This window comes from Lutjanus erythropterus, chromosome 22 (genome assembly GCF_056507025.1).
Source record: "Lutjanus erythropterus isolate fLutEry1 chromosome 22, fLutEry1.hap2, whole genome shotgun sequence".
NCBI lineage: Eukaryota > Metazoa > Chordata > Actinopteri > Lutjaniformes > Lutjanidae > Lutjanus > Lutjanus erythropterus.
Genome location: NC_139338.1, coordinates 15584673 through 15607623, shown reverse-complemented (window position 1 = coordinate 15607623; position 22951 = coordinate 15584673). Strand labels below are relative to the sequence as shown.

The window sequence follows — 22951 nt, the reverse complement described above, 5'->3', positions numbered from 1 at the left end:
CTATCCTGAGTTGTTTGTTATGTGTCATGTGATACAAGCATTTTTTTTGCCTTGTGGTTTGTTCTCCTTACTGTTTTTGGCATTTAACAGTATGTCTGACATAATTAGAAAGTATGTCAGAAATGGAAAGCAATGTTTTGTCACATGGGTTTATTTGAACAACAGACTAAATGCTAATGAATGTCTGACCCTGTTGGATGATAAACACTGGAAAAGAAAAAAAGAGACTATATTCAAATGCTTTGTTTGGTGAAATATTAAGATTTTGTGAGATATAAAGGTCTTCTCTCATCATCGTGACCATTTGAGGGCACAAGAATCGTAGGCCTCCAGCAAGAAAACTGAAAATTTGGGCTAAAACACCAGAAATTCTGATTTGAAAAAGTGTGTGTTGATAAATATGTCAAGGCAATGCAAAGAAATCACTATATTGACATGTTTGATTCTAGGGAATTTTGGGTGGGAAACATGCTACTGTACAGAGGACTGCTTTTGTCACATGATGCAGTGATGATCACCTGAAGCTTAATTTCAGCAAAACAAATGAGACGGTGATGGACGACAACGCTTCAAATATGGATGCTGCTGCAGAGAAGCTACACATTTTAACATGTGGATGCTTCACACACATCTTCAACCCGGCAACACAAACAATCTATACCATCATCAGAGTTTCAAGGTGGGCACCCAAGATTAGTGTCATCAGTTCAGTATTGTAAATACGGTTATCGCTCCAGAAAAGTGTTTTTGCAGAACATTATGATGTCACAGTGAAGTTGACCTTTGACCGTTTGGATATAAAGCATCATAACATCATTATTTTGTCCTATTAGACAATTGAGTGAAATTCTGCCATGTTTAGTGTATAAATTATTGAGTCATCAGTTCATCCTTGAGTCCAAGTGGACATTTGTATCAAATAAAGACCAGTTTGTACTAAATGAAGAAATTCCTTCCAAGCATTGCTGAGAAATCGCGTTTACAAGGGAGGGATGAACGCAAGTCCAAGTGGGGGCTTCTGACAAATTTAAGGAAATTCCTTCAAGGCATTTCTTAGATATTACAATCAAAAGAACGGGACGGACGGACTGACCAAACAAAAACATAATGCCTCCGGACATGGCTGTCACCAGCATAAAAGAATAAGGACACTGTGGAAAAACAAGAAGCAAAATGTCTTAAAGTACCAAAATAAGACAATAAGCAAAATTAAAAAAAAAAGAAGAAGAAGAAGAAGAAGAAGAGGACAGATAAAACAAGAGACAGTTTTGCTGAATTCTGGTTTGAAATTTTGTGGCAAAATTACAAAATAAAATATATAAAATAAAACGACTTTGTATTTAAAACTTTGTATTAAAATGCTGACATCCAACAAAAAACATGTGGATAAACTAAGAAATTTTGATTGATTAGTGTTTCAATAAACTGGCGTTTAAGTATGCAGACCTGTGTCACTCTTTTTATCTGACATAACTGTCTCTGGGAAGAAATATTACATGAGAGGACTGAGTTAAGGGTTGCTCTGCATTAGTCATACGTTCTGTTTGCTGGATTGACAGCGGGAGCCAATTACTGAATGAAGCGCAGACTTGTTTGAAGGGACAGTAGTAGGACGGCAAGCTGCAGTATGAAAAATGTGCTCAGAAATCACAGCTTGTCAGACGCTCAAATTTCAAACAGTGGCTTGTAAAGAAAATGGACACTTTAAGATTTGGTTCATCATTTTAACGCTTTAAAATGACTCAGCCTCCATAAAACACAACTATGTTGCAATAAATATCTTAAAATGAGTCATATTTTTGTGAGTGACTCAAGACGAGTTGTACTTTATCAACAGTAATTATTTTGAAAGTAGATTTTCCCTTTTATCAAAATGTCTCCAGGAGGCTCAAAATATTGCGCATATAATGGTTCTACTTTTTCAAAAATAGTGCAAAATCAATATTATTTTCTTCCATTTAAAGCCTGTTCTGGAAGTACTGGTTCTACTAAAGGGGAGGCAAATATATCACTGGCTCAAAAGAACTGTAAAATTAATACAGCTACAGTTTTTATTACAGCCTTCACTTTACCATTGGCTTTAAAATGAATGGTAAAAGCCAGCCACATTTTATATTTGATAGACTTGTTGTTCTGGAGGATAACATAATAAACTTTACTGTGATTTAATGAGAGTTCCAACAAAATCCTGTCATTCATAAAAGTATAACTTTAAGGAAAAAGGGGTACAAAAAGGGACAGCTGCTGTCTTTACCTGAGGCACAGACATGTCTGACTGCACCCCTGTACAGCAGGAATTTGACTTGCTTGATTCTCATCACAGTAACTTGGGACTTACTTGTGGGTTAAGACTTGAGATCTACTTGTGAGTTGCACATGTCCGACTTGCTCTCACTTCTTTAATGTAGTGGATCAGAGAAATGTGTGGTGGTAAATTTGTTTTGCCACCCTAAATAAAAAAAGACATCGAAAATCTTTTGAGAACAATGCAAAGGCGGGTTCACATCTGAAAGTGTTTCTTTTGATGTTTTCTCCAATGGATGGGAGAGCCGAGCCAGTTTCTACTTTTCATCTCCTTTTTCTCATCTCCTCTCACATCCAGTATTTTCCACTTGATCCTCCATTTGTTTCTAAATCATCCACCTGACCTCCTCCCCTCCGTAATCTGTAGTCTCTGACATTTTGTCACTTTCTCCTTCCCTCTTTCTTACTCCTGGCCCAGGTTGCCCGTTCGTCTCTCACACTTGTTGTCTCTGACACTTGTTGACTTCCCCTTGGCATGTCTCCTCAGGGAAGACCCACTACCACCTTAAGTACCTTTCCATTACGCTGAAAACTCAAGGGAACTTTTGTGAGATGGAGCCTTCAAGAGCTGAGGGAATAAGTCAACAACCAGGCATCCTCCAGGGGTGCATCCTAACTAGACTGTGTCACAGTTTTTCATACTTTAATCTGCACAGTGCGCTGTGGAAACTTATTTAAAGGATTCAAGTAATGCTCTATCACTTTCCTGTATGTTTCGTTGTTTCTATTATTTAAAATTATTCCTCCTGCTTACGGCTTGGGCATATTTGAACCCATTAATCTTTTTTTTTTTTGTTACAGAATTGCTTTCATTGTTTGATAATGCAGCTGCAAGGAGCTCCTCTTAATGGTGTGTCAATGATGCAGGAAAATGTAAAGGCCCGATTATAAAGTACACGGTGTTTTTTTAAAAAAAAAATAAAGGAAAATACGAAATGCACGGAAAACCCACCATTTTTCTCAAAATTACGTAATTTTTTTGCATGAAGCATGAATAAGCTGTAAGCCATCTCCCCTCCTCCTCACTGCTTTGTTCTACTCCTCCTCTACACTTTGCCGCCTGGTAAAAAGCACACTGTTTCCATAGAGACAGAGTTACTGCCTGACAACTTGTGGTCAAGAAAGTATGAGAAGGAGAGAAATAACAGGGCAGTCAAACATAAGGAGTTTCCATTGTTATGCTTCAGAGACTCGAAGGAGAAATTTTAGTTTGAGGAAGAGTCCTACACCCTGTCCAAGGCTGCTGACACAGAATGAAAACCCACATCTTGCAGTTTAAGGACAATTCAAGCATTTCCTATTTTTAAATATTCTGGGGTCTAAATGACTCATAGGTACAAAATATTTTGGCAGACCAAGTATTAGTCCAAGTATTTGACAACATCATGGAAAGGATCCACGTAGAGACAGACCCTTATTGATGGGGATCTGAAACCGTCAGACTCTTGACATTAAAGTAATTTCGCCACGCAGAACGCAGGAGTTGCTGGTCTACTTCTGACTCAAACGTTTAGTTTGTTTGAGTTAGGGTGAGACTTTCGTTCTGTCAGTGGCGAAAACAAGCATTAATGGACATACTTTGATCAATTCCAAAACTTTTTGCACCTTTTTTAATGAACTTTGGTAGAGTTTGCACATGTTTGACAGGTAGCAGAAGAACTGGAAGGCCATGATAACACATAAATGAGCCTAACAGTCTACAGCCATGATCGCAGCTCTATGAGACTGTATAGCCACAACTAATGCTTAAAAACCTAATTTAGCTTGTTAGCATGCAAATATCTGCCAGCTGGCATACCTGCAAAGTACAGTTGATGCTGATAGGGATGTTTGTTTTGCATGTATTTAATTATACACCCAAGTATTGGACAAATTATAGATCTGGCCTGATGATGGATTACCAAAGCGATTACAATTTATCCTGAAGGGAACATGTCTGTACAAAATGTCATGACAATCTGAAAAAATCCAAAGACAAAACAGACAGCAAGAGACAACAAAAGACAATAAATGAAAGAAAACTGTGTTAAGTGGTAAAAGTCGCTTTTCTCTTTTTCAAGTTATTAACTTAACAACTATGAAGCCACCTGTACATTTGCTGAAGAGGTGATGACATCACACAAACTCTCAGAAGGGACTAACCACCAAGTGCATGACTTCCACATTCAAATCAAAGTGAGCACAACTTTTCAGTGCTTCACTGTTGCTCTAGTGCCAGAACAGACTGGCTGGCAATCAGCAGCTTCCAGCCGCTCCTACCTCTTACAGCAATACACACACACACACACACGTAAACACACATAGAGCTTAAAAGCTAGCCACAGGCCTGGTTAAATGTCTCACAGCACTTGTGTGGGTAAAATGGCTTCACCTGCTGTTGAATCCAGTTGACATCTCCCTTTATCTATCAGCTTTCCCCACTATTGCAGGGGCACCTAGAGTCACTGTGGCCTCACGTCTACACAAGGGGGTTGGCAGTGATTGTGTATTGATGTTTTCCTGACACACACTGCACACTTGAAGGGAGCTTAAAAGCTGGCACGGATACCCACACACGCTCCGGGCACGTTCAACCGCACTTCAAGTAGGCACAAACAATCTGTGGTGGGCGCATACCCACGTCAGTACACACAAAGAGCCGGATTCAGGCCTCGACTATAAAGTGCCATGTGTGCACACTGCTGCACTGCTTACATGGTGTCCTTCAAGCCATGATGCAGAGTCTGGCTTGGGAATATGTCCCTCATGAGCTCTATCTCAGCAGCCTAAAACTGCACTACTATCAGTTTCCTCCAAACATAGAGTTTTGCTTCTAATAATTGCCAAAGATTGGGTGTGAATTGCTGATTCATTGAAGTTGAACTTGTAGCGAGAATCACTGAGGTCCCTATGGGTATTTTATGCAGATAGTTTTGGGTTTAGGTTTAAGGGATTTGAGATATTCTCCTCTGAAACTCTGGGACCATTTTTGAATTAAAAACTAGATAAAAGTTTCAAAACTTTTATGGTATGTGGGTTATCCTAAAGGTACCTGGGATATTGTTTTTTGTTCAGTTAAAGAGTCTTGTGTTGTAATTTTTAAGTTCATACAGCAGAATTCGTTTGATTCATGTAAATTAGCCTAAAACCTATCCAAGGCATAGCAAAAGTAAGTTGAAAGCTGTGCTTGAACCTTGTACTTTGGAGCACATGCATGGTTTTGATCTCTTTTGAAAGATAATGTTCAGTTTTTCCCCCCACAAGTCCGAATCACTGTAAATGCTGTTGGCATTGAGTAATAAACATTTTAACACACTGAAGGTTTTTACTTCTGCCAGAATATTTTTGGCAAAAATATTCCTGCAGATGGCCTATAACTGGAAAACACAGTGGGACCTCAGCATTTAACCTTACTAGAAAATTGATATTTACATGTTTTTCTGAGGGTATGTCTTGGCATTATCTTCAAGAAAAAAGACTATTTGGAGACCCAAATCAACCTGTACTTGAGAGTAACTGAAGCATAAATACATTATACTTTTTTTCCCTTGTTGAAACTATACTTTGCACACATAAAGGTGTTAAAATAAATCCTATGGTGGAAAAGCAGTTTGTATAAAACCACCGCAAATGCATCCAAATTTACATAATCTCAATGTCCTAGCTTCATAATATGTGCATATTGTGCATATTGTAATTTTCGAGATTTAATTGGCTATACAAAGCGACAGTCATCTGCACAATCTGGTCCAGCTGTCTGTCTCTGTCTTAACACGAGAGACAGGAGAGAGGCAGGTGCTTCCTTTCTTGTTGCTATTGTGAGGCTGTGGACAGGACATGGAAGCTCCTATTGGCTCAAGTCAGGTACCAATCAAATGGCCAGACTGCAGTGGCCATCCTGAGACAAAGACATTGCTTCTATCTTCTAACTCCACAGAGAGACAGATCTAAGTGTAGGATTACAACAGATGTTAGCTCACTTGTGCAGTTTGTGGGTATTCACCGATGGAAAAAGTGTGTTTTGGACTAAATATGTTGTTAATGGAGTGGGTGAACTTGGGCTTGTCTCATCTGATTTCAAGGAGAATCCGACCTGGTGCGAGGCATTAAGAAAAACTATACATGACCAGTTAAAAATCTCCTTTTAGGAGGTTTAACAGGCAGGCCGTCAAAGCCCAGGAGGGAAATTGCATTCATCGCCATTACATCAAGTTCAAGTGGTGGAAATTTCTTTTCTTTGAGGTACTGGGATTAACCAGCACTTTAATTTCTAAATAACACAACCATATTATTTATAATAGTGTTAAACCTTCACTGAATTCTTTGAATGCAGATTGGTATGCTTTTGTCCCTTCTGGCCTTTTTCTCACACACAATTAACTACACACAAATCGACTCAATATTTAAAGCATCATAAAACGAGATAGCACAATCAGGATGTACAGCGAGTGCCAAGAAAATGAAATGTGAGTGGATAGGCCTGTCCTTTTAAAGATGATTTACTGTAGATTACAGAGCTGACATTGCACTGATGTGGCTTCAGGTAACATGTGCCCTCTCCATCATGAGGTGCTGTGTCAGCCACACAGAGCGCTTCAGCTACAATATGCTGTTAGACTGTCTCTCGTGTCTGGGGCCTGATGTATAGTGCTGATGCCTTAAAGTCAACAAGCAGACACAGAGGGGATTAAAGACAGATTCCATCATGTTCAGGTTTTCAAAGTGTTGCAGACTGTGCTGTTATCAGGCTACAGGGCAATTTAACACACGGACAAACATGACAGGAATATGGTCGCAGATGATAAGCAATGTATTTGGGCGTTACTTTACTGGAAAGCAGCTATTTAAAAAAATCACTGACAGGAAAATGGGTTAAATTACATTATTATATTTATTATATAAATCGCGTATGTGTCCATAACTCCAACCACAGGTTTAAAACAATCTTGTGAAGCTCAAACATTATTCTATTTGTGTCTTGCAAATACTTCTGCCTGTTTTGTTTGTTTCCATAAGATGTCTCTCTATTCAATACCAGTGTGAGAATGAGGTTGTCTGTCCTCATATATATCTTTAATGACCCTGTTCTCCTCTACAACCATCAGTCACCCTTTTGTTAGCAGCCCAAACATCAACAATGTCATTGTTTGCTATAAACTGGAGAGAGCTGGACATATTTGCATGTCTATTTGAAATTCAAATGTGTGACTATGTGCAGATGGACAAGTACAACTCTGTTCGTGATCCCTGCTCATGTGGCTGAGCTGCTGTCCAAATATTTAGATGGAAACTTCACAATATACTTCTCTTTAAAGTTTAAAGAAAGTAGTCCAATCCTGTTTTTTCTAACTAAGAAATGAAAACCCACATCTTTCTAACTAACAAATATTACTGGAACGTCAGTCAGTCAGTTTTAAGAAGCTTTTCATAACTCTTTTATTTATAAGTACTTTATCCTGTAGCATGTTTGCCCTATGTGTAGTTTTAATTGTTTATTGTTGTTTTGTTTTTTATTATTTCTTGATATTTCCTGTTTTTACCTTTCTATTTTTTTAATAAGTTTGCACTGTACAGCAGCTTCTAACTCTGGTTTTAAAAGGCTCTATATAAATAAAGTTTACTTACTTACTTAAGCTTATCATGACATAAAAAAAAACATTAAAAACTGAAATACTAATGGAACACTGACAGCTGTTGGACCAGTATGAAGAGAGAAATGAGAAGACAGGAGTTTGAGGCAAGTAAGGACATGAAATGACGTCTGAAAATAAAACCACAGATCTCAAATAGGGAAATAACCTTGCTGTGTTAAAATCACCTGGCAAGTCAACATAGAAAGTCCAATGGTATATTTTTGCATATAATCTCCTGATACACAAGGCTATTCTTTGACATCTATGAGCCTAGAGGCTCCAACTCCCTGCGCTATGATTTGAATACCAAACAAACATCATCATTTCTGGTTACATTTTAACTATGCCACACCACTGCATGGTTTGATAATTTGTGCATGACATCCTGTATTTTGACATTTCTGGAGTAAAAACAGCAGAAGTGACATGATGAAATGGCTATTCACACACGACAGCTACAGACAAAAAAAGACTACTGCTGTAACTTTAAAAGAGCAGAGCAAAATTTAGCGTTTACAACCAGGATACCAGTCTGAAAAGTTGCTTTATATTGTACTTTTCTGTGAAAGTATGCTCATGCAAAGTTAATGGGCACCTGTTTGATGGCTGGAATCCATGTTTTTCAGTCTCTTTTTATCACCGTCTACCCACTGCAGGGATACAATTTCAAGGCACACTTACCCAATTGGAAACACAGCAAGTGAAAATGTCACTAAATTCCCCAACAGACCTTGTTCACAGCAGCCATTTTCTCATGAAACAGAGCAAACACAGGTGATATCAATGAAAGTTCTGTTCCATTCAGGTCAAGTCAGAGTCAAGGCGTTGCTATTATGCATGCTGGCTCACTTGAAAGGCTCTACTACACTAAATGGAATGTAACCTAAATTTTTGTAATTGGTAACACCTATTTTCTATCAAGAGTTCTGCAGGAATTAAAGACCCCACACATAACCAGTGGTAAAACTGCTCTGCAGTGGCTATCCCATTGTTTTTCTATGACAGCGTGGTGAGGCCCAACTAAGCAGCACCACTAGCCGACCTCATGGTGAGCCCAGGAAAAAAATTTGTATTACGTGAAGGGCCCTTTGGTCCCAAAACCTGGGAATGAGGTAGCATATTAGCCACCTGGGTTCCCTTGTCTCAAAGTCAGTGGGTTTTGTGAAAGTTTTTTTTTTTTTTTTTTGTTAGATGCTTGCAATAATGTCTGTAGTTAACACAAGCTTAAGAGAGTTTCACAATTATTCTACAAAATAAAATACATCATTAAATACCCCACTTGTGAATTTCAACCTTTTTATTGTGTTTTTAAAAAAAAAAACGTGTGGGGTTAAATTTGGCTACCACGGTTGTCAGGGACGTCAAATGTCATCACACCAAACACTAGCCATTTAGTGACGGTGACATGAAGTCAGTCGAATGTTTTGAAATATTAGCTTTTGCATTTACACCTCATAAAGTGGTTTTCGTTTGAGAAGATTATCTAACTGAATCAAACATGTAAGTATCATGAAGTTTTCTTTGCCACAGAGCTTATTTTCTGCACTAATCCAAAAGAATCCAATAGAAAAATTCTATTGGCTTTTTGTTGAGGGAAACAGAGCGATGCTAAATTCCAGATCGGCCTACAAAAAAAAAAAAAAGGTCATCCCTGCAGTAGTTTTTATGGCTGCCCTGGAAAAGGTCTATTAAGACACAGACTAAGTTGTAACTAACAAACTAACTTGTACAAAGACTATAAAGCATCAGACAGGGTGAAGATGCTCGATTACTGTGTGAACAAATGTGACAACGGGAAAGAGAGATCATCAATATTACAACATGATTCTTGGTGCAACCTCTGCTCTGCAGCAGTTCTGAGATCTCAGACCTACAAGATGAGGTGTAAAAACTGAGAAGAAGACAGGAAATTTTATTTAACAATATATTTTGTTACTCTGTATACAGAATGGCGTTGCCAACATGTTGTCATCCCAGCTCGTTGACTGCTAACGCTGCTTTGTCACCACAGCTCTGTGTCTCATACCGATGCACAAGATACCCTTTTGTCGCTCTATAAAGCGCTGCCAGAAAACCTTTTTAACACGTTGTTAATGTTGTGAAATGGTCTAACCCTGTCTCATTCCAAACTTGTCACATACCCACAGTTCGGCGACTCGTACAGACACAGATGGTACCATCCAGGGCTTCCACCCAGGAAAACAGGGTGTGTGTCCCATGTGACACCAAAACAATGTTAAAAGTTCATCAGTCAGGTGTGTGAGATAATGAGAGAACATGTCTGCATGTGCAGAGGCAGTTTAGTGATTTGAAAGGCCTCGAGCAAAAATCGAGATAAGGCCCTGCAGACCAGTTTTCACAAACAAAAGCAGAGTCTGTATAAACAAGGAATATGTAGCAGCAGTCGGTAGTCCTCCAAATACAGAACTGTAAGTATATTTTAATGACTCTTTTTCAATTTACATTTGAATTAATGCATTAATAAAAACATCATTTCAAGTGTGACAACTTGCATGACAGCATAAAGAAAGGTATTCTAAGTATAACTGATGCTACCAAAGCTAGCTAGCTAAATTATGGTTTTACATGCGATAAGCAATGATGAGACAGGCTCCATAAAGCTATGTAGCTAATGTATATATAGTTATGTTACATCAACGTTAGCTTATGTCATCTCCAACATAAGGGCTTCATGCTGCGGTACGGCTCCACCACTGACAGAGCAAGAGATGTGATAGCATTTAGTCTTGGCTCTGTCTCGTCCCGCCTCGGTCTCAACCCTTCAACGTCTTGGTCATGACTTGTGGGGCTTTTCCATTGTCACTTTTGGCCATGTTGAGTCAAATCATGCCACGATGGTTCACCTTTCCATTTCCAGTTATAACACCTCCTCAGTGGGGCCAAAGCGAGCCCGACCTGCCTCCAGGCAGGATGTGGTGATGTCTCGCAAACTGCGACCAAACCGTGACGACCCCAATTCTTCTCCTCAGACATGTCTGTCTCCTCAGTATCTTTATAGCTTCTAAGGGAGTTAGGGCTGCAACTAATGATTTTCATAGTTGATTAATGGTTTGATTATTTTCTTGATTAATCGATTAATAGTTGTTTGGTCTATAAAAAGTCAGAAAGTGGTGAAAAATGTCAATGAGTTTTTCCAAAAGCACAGGATGATATTCAGATATTCAGCTTACTGTCATAAACGAGTAAAGAAACAAAAAATATTCACATTTAACAAGCTGGAATCGAAGAAGTTTGACTTTTTTTCATAAAACATGACTAAAACAAATCGATTACCAAAATAGTTGGCAATAAATGTAATAATAGATTAATAATCAACTAATAATCAATTAATCAATTAATCATTGCAGGTCTAAACTGAATCTCTGTGGTTCGAAGTTCAGTTTCTTTCCTGCGTCGCTGTTTGTACCCAGCCTTGCTTTGTCTGCTTTTGCTTTCCTAATGTTTTCTGCTTCTCCATAAAGTAGTAGAGTTGTCTTTTTGTACTTCCTAGTGACGAATATGTAAATAAGCTTTCCAGGAAAGAAAGAAAATTTTCTGTATTATTCTAAGTAATGTGCCAAGGCGTATCTTTGAATCTTTGAAGAGGACAACGCTCTGAGTCATTTGTGAGGAACCTTAATCTAAAGGAAGAAATTGAAAAACTTTTTCTCAGTATATGCTCTGTAAAAAATGACTTTTACCCAAGTACAGTGTGACTGCCATCCAGCCACACTGGAATACCTGTAGTTAATCATTAATCTCTGTCATGTCTGTTTTTACTATGTCCACAAAAGCCTGGTGCCTCTTCCTAGCTTACATCACCCTGACACTGGCTATAAAACCTGTGACTTCTCAACACTGAAACTAATTCACTGACCTGACAGAACTCTGCGCCTGATCTCAGCAGGTAAGACACTTTTTAAAATCACTAGTAGGAGTTAGCATAAACTGAATTGCATTGACAAATGTATTAAGTCAAACCCAGTATACAGTGTAAGGATAGGCATCAGTTACACAACAATGAGAAAGCGTCGTTGTCCATTTTTTTAAAGGAACAAAATGACGTTTTTCATTTTACCTTTAGTGCTATTTATCCATCTAGATTGTTTTGGTGCCGAGTTGCTGAGTTTTAAAAAATACATTTGAAAAATTCAGCACCAATGTCTCTTTCCAGAAATCATATTGCTGTTACCCAAGATAATCCAGATGTCGTTATGAGCAGTTTAATCCAGGAACTACTTTTCCTCTAGTTAAACAAAAGTAGTTGTGATAGAGTCTACTAGAAAATAGTTCAATATCTGATGGTATCCTGTGAATATTGTTGTCTAATATTTTATATATTTTGGAAAAGGGTATTTTTGGTGTCCATGATATAGTTTTCAATCATAAATCTTGTTAAGGGGTGTGGCTCTTGGTTTTCTTTTCTTTCCTTAAAAGTGTTAATGTAATTTTTAAATTGTAAGTAAGTAGAAAATTTTGAAAAGATATGGCTTTTGGAGGGTTTACTTAATTTTTGTGTTTTAACATAAGATCTTTAGTCTTAAGATCATGCGATTTTTTTTTGTTTGTTTGTCTTCTAATACTTCAAGCTCTGTCTTAATTTGTTCCCATTGTCTTCTCCTGACTCATGTGTGTTTTATTATTTCTCCACTTAACACAGTTTTCGCTCCTTTCCATAGAGTAATACTGTTAATTTCTTCTGTATCATTTAGTTTCAGCTATTCTTTAAAGGATTATTTTTACTGTAGCCTGAAAGGTGTGTGTGTGTGTCTTTGAGCACCACAAGCAGGGTGCTATTTAGTCCCATTATATCCGGGAGAAGTCAAACATCTCGACAGCTGATATCTACAAAATTCAGCAACTCAATAAAACAATCTAGACAGATAAATAGAATTACAGGCAAAAGGAAATTATACTTTTGAAATGTCCCTTAAAACTGGTACCTTTGCTATTAAATAATCAGTTAATTTTATTTATCTCTTTGCTTTATAGTCAGCCTGATCATAACTGTGAAGATGAAACTTGTGTTGGTCTTGCTGTGTGCAGGTAAGCGTCCCTCTCTTCCTATTGGTCCCCATCTGACCCTCACATATTTCTCAGAACAGAAATAATCTTTTGTCATCAGTAGTTCTGAATAAGACAGACGTCTGAGTACGTCTACTGATAACATGCAACAACAGTAATTACGTATGCCTCAGAGAGGTTGGGATATGTGAACTAGTTTATGGTTTTCTTGTTTACTGTGATGTACACTGGATTTTGACCAAGTGCATTTTATTTCAATAGTCCAGCAGCTCAAAATGTTGTTTGCCGTTTTTAACCTGTAAATATAAGATTACTATGTTGTTTTGTCTTCCTTTTGACAGGATTTGTTCACTTTACGTTTGCATCAAATCGTCTACGGATTTTCAGTGCTAATTCAACACCATGCGAATGGACTAACGCACTTAATAAATGTAAAAACATAAATGGATCACTTGTAACTCTGTATGATGACGAGGATGCTGACTTCACAGAAAAGTTTGTGGAGTCAGTTATCCAGGCAGCTGAACACTTTGTCTGGCTCGGTCTACGTAGGAATCGAAATACCACTTGGTCAGACAATAACAATGTCACATTCCAAAATTGCACTGTGGATGTAACAAACGGAGAGCAAGGATGTATAGCTATTGTCAATGAGACATGGACAAATTTTAGCTGTTCAGAAAAGAAACCTTTCATGTGCTACAGAGGTGAGTTTTATCATATTTGATTTCTTTTTGACAGTGTATGTTTTATTTAGAAAATAAACAATATCAAAACCATATATAACACAACAAGACTTAGAGTCTACAGCCATGATGTTGCATCTCTCCAAGGCTACGCTTTGAGTTAAGTACCAACAGATATGGTGGGGCAGCTGCTATGGCTGCAGTTTGTGCCAGGTTCAGACTGATACTGGCCCAATATCCTGACAATGAAAATAGCCCATGTAAAATATTTTCTTTGCCTTTATTCAATTAATAAAATATATGTATTGAAAATAGAAACTATATATTTTACTAGGGGTGTAACGATTCACTCATGCGTCCGATGCATCGGACTTTAATGTGTAAGATATGAATGCATCGGTTCAGACGGCCCTGCATCGGTAAAAAGCTTAACATGAATCGGAAACAAATCGATGCAGCACTAGCGTATCGATAAATCTCATTAGGATGTGCATATGTTTAACTTTGGGATCAGTAAGCTGCCACTCCATCTTCTCTCTCCCACTACTTCTGCCTGCACTGCTCTCTCTGGACGTCTGCTGCTGCACTCACATAAACAAGCGCTCCCTCCTCCCTCTCCTGTGTCTCCACTTCATTTGCTCAAAACAGACGGCACTGAAAACAGTGACAGAAGTAACATTGTACTGCGTCGCATCACCACACAACTTTCATAACACTCAACTGTAGAATAAGTTTGGGTTTTATAAGAAAGATGAGAAACGCTCAAACCCACAGAGACGTAATGTCACTGTGAGAGCAGATAACAGAGCATCACCGTTCCTCCACACTAATCAAAACCACAGCACTCTTCATATGAAACAAAGCAGCACATCATCTTACTTTCTCATTTATCTCATCTCATTTACACATGAGAATCATAATAAGATATAAACACCACTGTAATGCAGGGGTTGCGTTAACCGAATATTTTCCGTCGTTGACCGGTTTTTTAAAACGGTGACGGAAAAATCTGAAGGTCATCTGTCATTTTGACAGGTTGCAATTCACAGCCCTGACCACTTGGTGGCGAGTGAGCATATTAATTAGCTATTAGGTGCGTTCGAGATGAACTGCGCCTCGCCTGGAGAGTAGACGAGATCAGGCGGCCACAGCAGGAGGTGGAGACAAAAAGCTGCAGTCAAGTCGGACAGTTTTCAACAGACTTATAGTATATAGTAGAGGAGGAGACGCGAACATCCTGTTAGATCACCTGTAGGTTACCTGTAGTCTGCAGATCATGATCATAGCTGAAGAAATAAAGTGTGTTCTTGATCACTGATTGAAGTTAAAATAGAACAGATCCTCCTTTTGACACATGTAACATCTGTTCTTTTATCTGCCTTGTAAAGCACTAAACTGTTCTTTTGATAAGTCATATATATATAACCTTTATTATTATCAGACACAAAATATCTGCTTGCTGACAGATTAAAACTTCATTGCACAACAGAAGACTGATATGTCGAGCATTAAATATTACAGTTACACAGAAAATTAGTATTTTATACAACACGTGGTGTTTGTTGTCAAAATTATGAGCCAATCAGAGCCTGTCAGCTTGTCAATCAGGTGACAGCCAGGCATTTGCAGTCGGTGGAGAGCAGCTGTGGCATCTGGCACTACAAATTGCGGCCGCCTTGATCTTGTGAGGTTATTGTTGCCCACATGTGCAAGTCAGGATCAAGTCGGACACAAATCTAACCGGCATGCACTATGCGGCGATCACCACTGATCAATTCTGCGCAGGCCTGGATCATCTCAAACGCACCTAGTGTCACGGCAGCTGAGTGTCAGCAGCTGAAGTTTCTTCAAAAAGCCCAATAACGATGATGGTGTTGATAAAAGAGGTGTGGATTCTCTGTTCAGCTTGTTTGGACTGAATATTAATTAAAAATGAATCAAAATTAAATGCTATTGAATATGTAATTATTATCATTTTAAAAATTAAAGTGACAGGTAAAAATAGATTATGACGGGATTTTTATGACCCTGTCAGTCAAAATGACAGACAATGAAAAAGTCTAGCACAACCTCTGCTGTAATGTCTCCTTCTCTCTGTCTCTACTGATACTATATTTAGTAAAACTATCAGGATTTTTTGGCAACTAACAGCACTCTACAAATGTAGCATTACTTGAATCAAAATGTAAAGAATGACACATTGCATTGTCTTGTATTGCATCGTATTGTGACAGAGCTGAATCGTATCGAACCGAATCATTGGCCACTTAAAGATTTATAAAATATATTGTATCGTTGAACATGTATCGAGATACGTATCGAATCATCTCAGTCAGTGAGATACACACCCCTATATTTTACATTACTATTTTCTAGGGTTTGAACTTCTGTAATCTGTATTGAGAAACTCCTGTTCAACTTTTTAAGCAGCTAAAGTTTATGTTGGAGATAAACAAAGTGGTGTGTTTAGCTATAATCTACTGCTTTATCTACTGTTACAATGCAAATATCACATGGCTGATTTGTGCCAACAATAAAGCATCAGGAAAAGTTCAGAGTTAAGATTCCACAGAGAGTTTGGAGTAGTAACTTCCTTACATTGTTGTCATGTATTAATAAATATTATTTATTTATGTTTTGCAGGTACTAATTACACCCTGATTGAAAATGAAAATCTGACCTGGTGTCAGGCTCTGCAATACTGCAGAAATCACTTCAGTGACTTGGTCAGCATCAGTAATGAGGACCAAAATAAGGCAGTGATTGAAAAGGGAAATAGTACAACCTTTTGGATTGGACTCATGTTTGATGAATGGAAGTGGGAGGACAATGGCTGCTCTTTATACGGAAAATGGTTTAAAGAGAATAATCAGGAAAAGAATTGCATAAGTTTTCATTATGGTGATTTGAATAAAGTTGAATGCAGCGGCATAGAGAAACACCTCTTTTGCTCCAGAGGTAAGCAATAGATGAGTAAAGCAAAGCTCAACTGCATGCTACACCTACACCTACGCACACACACCCACACCCATACATACACATACGTGTGTATGTATGTATGTATGTATGTGTGTGTGTGTGTGTGTGTGTGTGTGTGTGTGTGTGTGTGTGTGTGTGTGTGTGTGTGTGTGTGTGTGTGCGTGCGTGCGCATGTGTGTGTGTGTGTGTTAATGACAGCAGGATAATTTATGCAGCAAGATTTATGTTCAAACAAAACACATTTGGATGTAAACTGTCCAAAAACAATCCAACCTGGAGTCTGTTACTAATTCATTTTCAACTCTTTAGAAATATTAAGTACTCAGCTAGTGGCGCTCAAAGCATACAAAAAGTAAAATTTAATTTAAAAAATAAAATAAAAAATCAAAACCAGCGTCTCTTTCCAAAAATCATGACCCACAGACATTTATTGTCAACAGTCTTATGGACTACTGTCTCTCTGTAGCAGAATGTACTGGAACTACTTTCTTTCTACTAGACACAAAGTGAAGTTTTTGCCGATTTGAACACCACAAGCACTGTGCCGTTTAGTCCCATTATTTTGGGGAGAAGGCAGACATCTCCTTGGCCGATATCTACAAAACCCTTAATTGCACTACAGGCTGGGGGGAAACTACATGTTTTTGATTTTGAGGTGAACAGTGTCTTTAAAAAAGCAGTTTACTACATAAATCTTACTTTTGTATTTTCTGTCTTGGTTTCATATAAGGTTATGTGAGAATCAAAGTCATTGAACAAAATAAGACTTGGGAAGAGGCCCTTAACTACTGCAAGGAACACTACTCACGCCTGCTGTGGATCCGAGATGAACAAGATCAGGCGGCTGTCGAACAGTGGCTAAATACGACTGACGCGGACGGTCCATTCTGGATCTCTCTGAGGCAGAGTCGTGTGTTTGGATTCTGGATTTGGAGTAACAGAACAGTGACGTACCACAACTGGAGGAATGGTAGTGCACCTGAGATGCCGTTCTCTCAACACTGTGGCGTCATCGAGACAGATGACTTCAAGTGGCGTGATGAAAACTGTTTGTCTGAGCGATATTTTCTTTGTGAGGAGGATATTATATACATGTAAAAATAGTTTATAGGTCTGAAGCTTTGTTGATAGATTAGATATCAATGTAGAGCAGGGAGCTGATGCCTGATCATGGAGATGTTTGGTCTTTTTCTCATATATTGATAGTTTGACATTAGTGTTTCTATATTCTATTATTTTCTGCTATAATTCTATGTAAACTGTATTTATATGTTCGCAGTTAATTCAAGAAAGATATTTTGAGAAAGATATTGATGACTTTTAAACAACGTGAAGTGGAAAATAGAAAAATATGGTAGAAAGTAAGTCATTTATTTCACAGTGATGAGATGTAAAGAGTGATTGTATTTATCCTGTTTTTTTTTTTGTCTCACCCTGTCACTTCAATCAATCCACTTAATATTTTCAGATCACTTCCATGTTGTATATCTCCCTGTATGAAATCTCATCCCTGTTCCACAATTATAATTTTTTATCCAACTCCAAACATTTTATACTCTATAGAAGATTTTAAACCTTTAAGTTATAAATGTTGTGTGATACAGTGTGTGTGTGTATGTGTGTGTGTGTACAATAAAAGACAATAAATTTCAAATCCAGCAATTGGGAATCTTATGGATTAATGATGTGTTACCTAATACATAAATACATTAAGTTCCCTACATGCACAACACAGTACTGCTAGGAAATAACTTTTCAGTGAATTCATTGTCACAAACATTTCTTTTACGAAAATCTACAATTAAGCATCGGCTGTTTACTATATCATTATGTGCTGCAGTTTTATATAAATGTTAACATTGTTTGCAGTTAATTTGAAGATACTGTTGACCTGTAAGTAAGGGATAGTTCAACCAACAATTCAAATTCAGTCATTATCTACTCACCCTCATGCTGATTAAAGGTCCAGTTCATTTTTTTATTGCACAAAACACTGCTGGAGTTTCACAGGAAAACAGTGTTGCATAATCTCCCAAAAAAATGTAAGTGAATGGTGACCAGTTTTCGAATGGAAGAAAAACAACCCAAAAAACATAATTTTCCTCCATACTGCTCATCCAGTGTAATCTAAAGTCCCTGACGTGCCAGCTGATGTGTAAGATGTCATTTACACCATGTTTTTATCTTAAATTATCACTGCAGATCTCTAGCTTGGAGTCGTGCATGTGCACACCTTCTGAACTGGGTGTGTTTGGTGTGATGGTGTGCACATGGAAACAAATTGCATGTTTGAGCTTTTTTGGTTGTTTTTTTCATTGGTGGTCACCATTCACCAAAGTTATCTGGGACCCCTTGACCTTCAGTTGGCATGAGAGTGAGAAGATAATGACTGAATTTTTTATTTTTGGGTGAACTGTCCCTTTAAGTCATAAATGTGGTGTTTTACAATGTGTGTTTGCAATAAAAGACAACAAAGTTCAAATCCAACCATTGGGAATTTTAAGTGTCTTATGTAATGTTACCTAATACATAAATATGTTAATCTCACAAGGAAATAACTTTTTACTCCCACTACCATGCCCGCTTTTGCCAGTTGGCATGAACTGTACTTTGGCTCATGACCATTACCATACCCCCTTGTATCTAGCTGTTATTAAAACAAATATAGACCTTCACAGATACACACACACTTGACCTCCATGCCAAATTTCAGCCTCCTAGGGCAAAATTTGTTGCTACCAAAGGGTGGGGAAGTTTTGCAGACTGATGTTGACCCCACATGGGTCAACCAGCAAAGCAATCTACAGAGACTCTGGTACAGCTGACAATGTGCCAGACATCCAAAGAACAACAACAGCAGAGACACAGTTAACAAAAAAATCACAAATTGACAGAAATATTCAGACAGAGCTCTAAAACATGAGACTGGGAGAGCCACAGGTTAAAAACAGTCAAGAGAATATGGAGAAGAAGAAGGAAACTGGAAAAAAAAAGAGAAAACAGGAAGCTTGGACAACTTCCAGGACCATTATTCACACTGTGGACAAACTTAGAATGAAGGCTAAATCCGTCACACCCTCACTCATCATTATAACTCATCGTACAGCTCACAGTGTGGATGTGTGTGTGTGTGTGTGTGTGTGTGTGTGTGTGTGTGTGTGTGTGTGTGTGTGTGTGTGTGTGTGTGTGTGTGTGTGTGTGTTTATAGGCCGGTTGATCATTGCTCATTCCAGGAGAGCAGACTTTCTCTTGACTTGTTGCTCAGCTCACTTCTCTGACCATTATGTGATATACGTGTACAAGTGTGTGATCATAGCTCATCGAGAGGAATCAGAGCTTCTCAGGAAACACACTTCGCCACGGCATAAATCACCGGCCGCCGAGGATCCTGACCTGCAGCCAAGCACACTTCTTGGTGCAAAAGCAGCAAATTTTCGTTGGCAGAGAGATGCGAGACCAAATAAGAGGATGAGATATGGCCCCATTTGAGGTTGAATGACCGCCCGAGCCTGGTGTCCATTCAGCCCGAGCTGGCTCATCACAGAGTCACACCTCCATCACAAGTGGGCCAAATGTGAGCAGCAGATGTGGTCCATACAGTAACTGGGCTTTATGTAGAAGGTTTGTGGGGCTGAATCCTGGTACACCACACGCATATAGGCCAACCAGTTTCTCTTCCACATTATTCCACAAAGATTCCATAATTACTATTAATTATGTAAAAAATGTACAAGAAGTACAGTACAGTGTGCAAACAAAGTCTTCTGAAACAGAAGTCAGCTAGAGGACATTTATCAGCTTTATTTATATTATATTTTTTTTTTGCCTATGTCACTTTTGTTTATTGCTTTCTAAATATTGTGTTCTCCTCTGCCAGTGTTTCTTCATTATCTCCACCAGCTGTAAGTGATTCCTTTGCATGTGCGTGTGTGTGTGTGTGTGTGTGTGTGTGTGTGTGTGTGTGTGTGTGTGTGTGTGTGTGTGTGTGTGTGTGTGTGTGTGCCTGATCAACAAACCACAGCTATTCTCACATACTGCCGGAACAATCAGGCACAAATGTCCACTTGGACTCAATGATATAGTGATTAGATTTTGGTGTTTAAAGGTCAAAGGTCACTGTAATCCATCACACTTTCGTGAATGTGATATGTCAGGAATTCTTTCAGATTCTTTTCAAATTTTGCACAAACTTTTGCTTGGAATCAGGAAAGAGAAAGAGAGTAACTGCTTTGATGTAACTAATAACATGCAACTAAACTGCAAAATCAATGTAATTTTAATCCACTGCAGGTACTGACAAAAAATATGGAATTAAATTACAGTTAAAATCAAAAGTTTGGTAATTACAAAGGGCTAGTCCGAAAACCAACACTGAATGCCTGTGACCTTCGATCTTGCAGGCAGAACTGCATTCAAACTCAATATGACTGTATAAAGCATATTACAAAACATGGTTTAGAAAATCTCTACAAATGCAAGTTAATACCCTACCAAGCAAAGCAAAAACCACGCATCAACAACATCCAGAAATGCTGCAGACGTCTCTGGGCCCGAGCTCACCTAAGATGGACCGACACAAACTGGAAAAGTGGGTTGTGGTCTGATGAGTTCACATTTCAGATTTTTGGAGATCATGGATGTTGTGTCCTCTTTGCTGAAGAGGAAAAGAACCATCTAGACTGTTACCAGTGAAAAGCTCACTGTATTCAACCTATCCTCAGTATTACAAGCAGCGGGCAACCACCATCTCCAGCTCTAAGCCAGCGCCTTGGTCAACACACAGTATCTCAGCAATGTATCCAGTTCAACTGCTACATGCGGAAAAAATGATTTTCTAGCAAGGACTGAATACACACAACCACAGCACACAATGTGTTATAGTCCAACAACAATTACACAAGGACACTTTTTTGTTAAAAAATGTTCTTCCATTAAACTGACATTACAATATTAATGTGAGCAGAATCAGTTCTCTTATCAGACTGGAATGGGCTTCTTGTCAACCCTTAAGTCACAGCACTATCTACTTGTAACTCCTCATCACACAGTCCAGGTCTATACTGTTTGCTACAAGCCATTAAGTCTTTATATAACTGGACTGAGCAGCACTAAGCAGGTAATCAAGCACATTTTTAGTGTTTCATGGACATGCGCTCAAGTCCAAGGAGGGGTTATGACATCGTCCAAGACTTCAGAATCGCTTCTCTGTCTTGGGAATGCTTTTGCATCCCCTAGCATGGACAGATGAGCAGACTTTTATTTTATTTGAATAATTTTAGGTCTCATTATCGCCATGAGTCCAGACATCTAGGGAACCGTTTTTCTAGAAGTCTAAAAAAGCATCTCGATCGACTGCAGCTACTCTATAATGCAGCTGTTAGAATTTTAATATGGCACGGAAATACAACCATATAATACCTGTGCTGAGGTCATTACACGGACTCCCTGTCCGTTTTAGAATCAAATTTTAAAATTGAAAGTTTTGAAGGCATTACATGGTCTGGCACCTCAATATCTCTCTGACATTCTTGTGAGCTATGACCCAGTGAGACCCCTCAGGTTGTCTGGAACAGGCTGTCTGGTTGTTCTCCATGTATCCGCGAAAACTGGTGAACCTGCCTTTAGCTTTTATGCTCTGAGCCACTGGAACACCCCATCCAATCATGTACGGTGTGCTCCAGTGGTAGTGTCTTTCATAACTAAACTGAAAACGCTCTTTTCATCTGTGCCTTTCAGTAGGCTGCTCTGCCGGTCTTACCTTTTATCTCACTTTATTCTTACTCCTTGTATTGTTTTTTAACTCACACCTTATTAGTTTTTATTGATTAAATATTGGCCTTTATTATTAGTTTTTTATCCTATTTTATTCCTATTTTTTTCACTTGTTGGTTAGTGGTAATTTCCATCCAAACTTTTAAAGGTTTTTAACTCACATGTGGTATTTTTGTGTTATTGTGTTTATATCTAATGTTTAATTAGTACATTGTGCTTTCACCTGAATTGAAATCTATTAGTTTTGCTAGAAAGCAGCCTCCTAAATACTTTAAGAGCAGAGGGACGAGGGACAATTGTTTGTCCTACTTTATTACACATGTATTGTATGTATGTATGTTAACAGTTAAGGGTCTGCATGGACAGCGATGCTCATGGAAAGCACATGGAAAGAGTCTGGAAAAAGTACATTATCCCTTTGTACTGCACGAGTAACCTACCCACCCCTGAGACAGAAACTGACACTAACAAAATACACAGTAAATATAATGCATACATAATACAGCTGAACAGTTTCCCCCAAAATGTTCCTACCTTCTCAAAACTTTGAATAGAGGAAAGTACTTAGACTCT

General features: G+C 38.4%; 1 protein-coding gene across 2 annotated transcripts; it reads left to right on the top strand.

Annotated features, from left to right (window-relative positions):
* Positions 1–12498: 12498 nt before the first annotated feature.
* On the top strand, positions 12499–18139 carry LOC146306758 (C-type lectin mannose-binding isoform). 2 transcript variants are annotated; one of them, XM_084711010.1, is made up of 4 exons: positions 12914–12962; positions 13283–13648; positions 16271–16585; positions 17337–18139. In XM_084711010.1, the coding sequence occupies exons 1-4, from the start codon at positions 12932–12934 to the stop codon at positions 17702–17704; spliced, it is 1080 nt and encodes a 359-aa protein (XP_084567136.1). In that variant the 5' UTR covers positions 12914–12931; the 3' UTR covers positions 17705–18139. The 2 variants fall into 2 exon arrangements, with proteins under 2 accessions (XP_084567135.1, XP_084567136.1); XM_084711009.1 differs by lacking the exon at positions 13283–13648 and having other exon boundaries at positions 12499–12962.
* The last annotated feature ends 4812 nt before the right edge of the window (positions 18140–22951 follow it).

What these genes read in the sequence shown, in the direction of transcription:
- LOC146306758 (XM_084711010.1), top strand. Translation starts at nt 12,932, where the DNA reads ATGAAACTTGTGTTGGTCTTGCTGTGTGCAG. An exon ending in ACCTTTCATGTGCTACAGAG is followed by an intron (nt 13,649 to 16,270) that starts GTGAGTTTTATC and finishes TATGTTTTGCAG; the next exon opens with GTACTAATTACACCCTGATT. An exon ending in ACACCTCTTTTGCTCCAGAG is followed by an intron (nt 16,586 to 17,336) that starts GTAAGCAATAGA and finishes GTTTCATATAAG; the next exon opens with GTTATGTGAGAATCAAAGTC.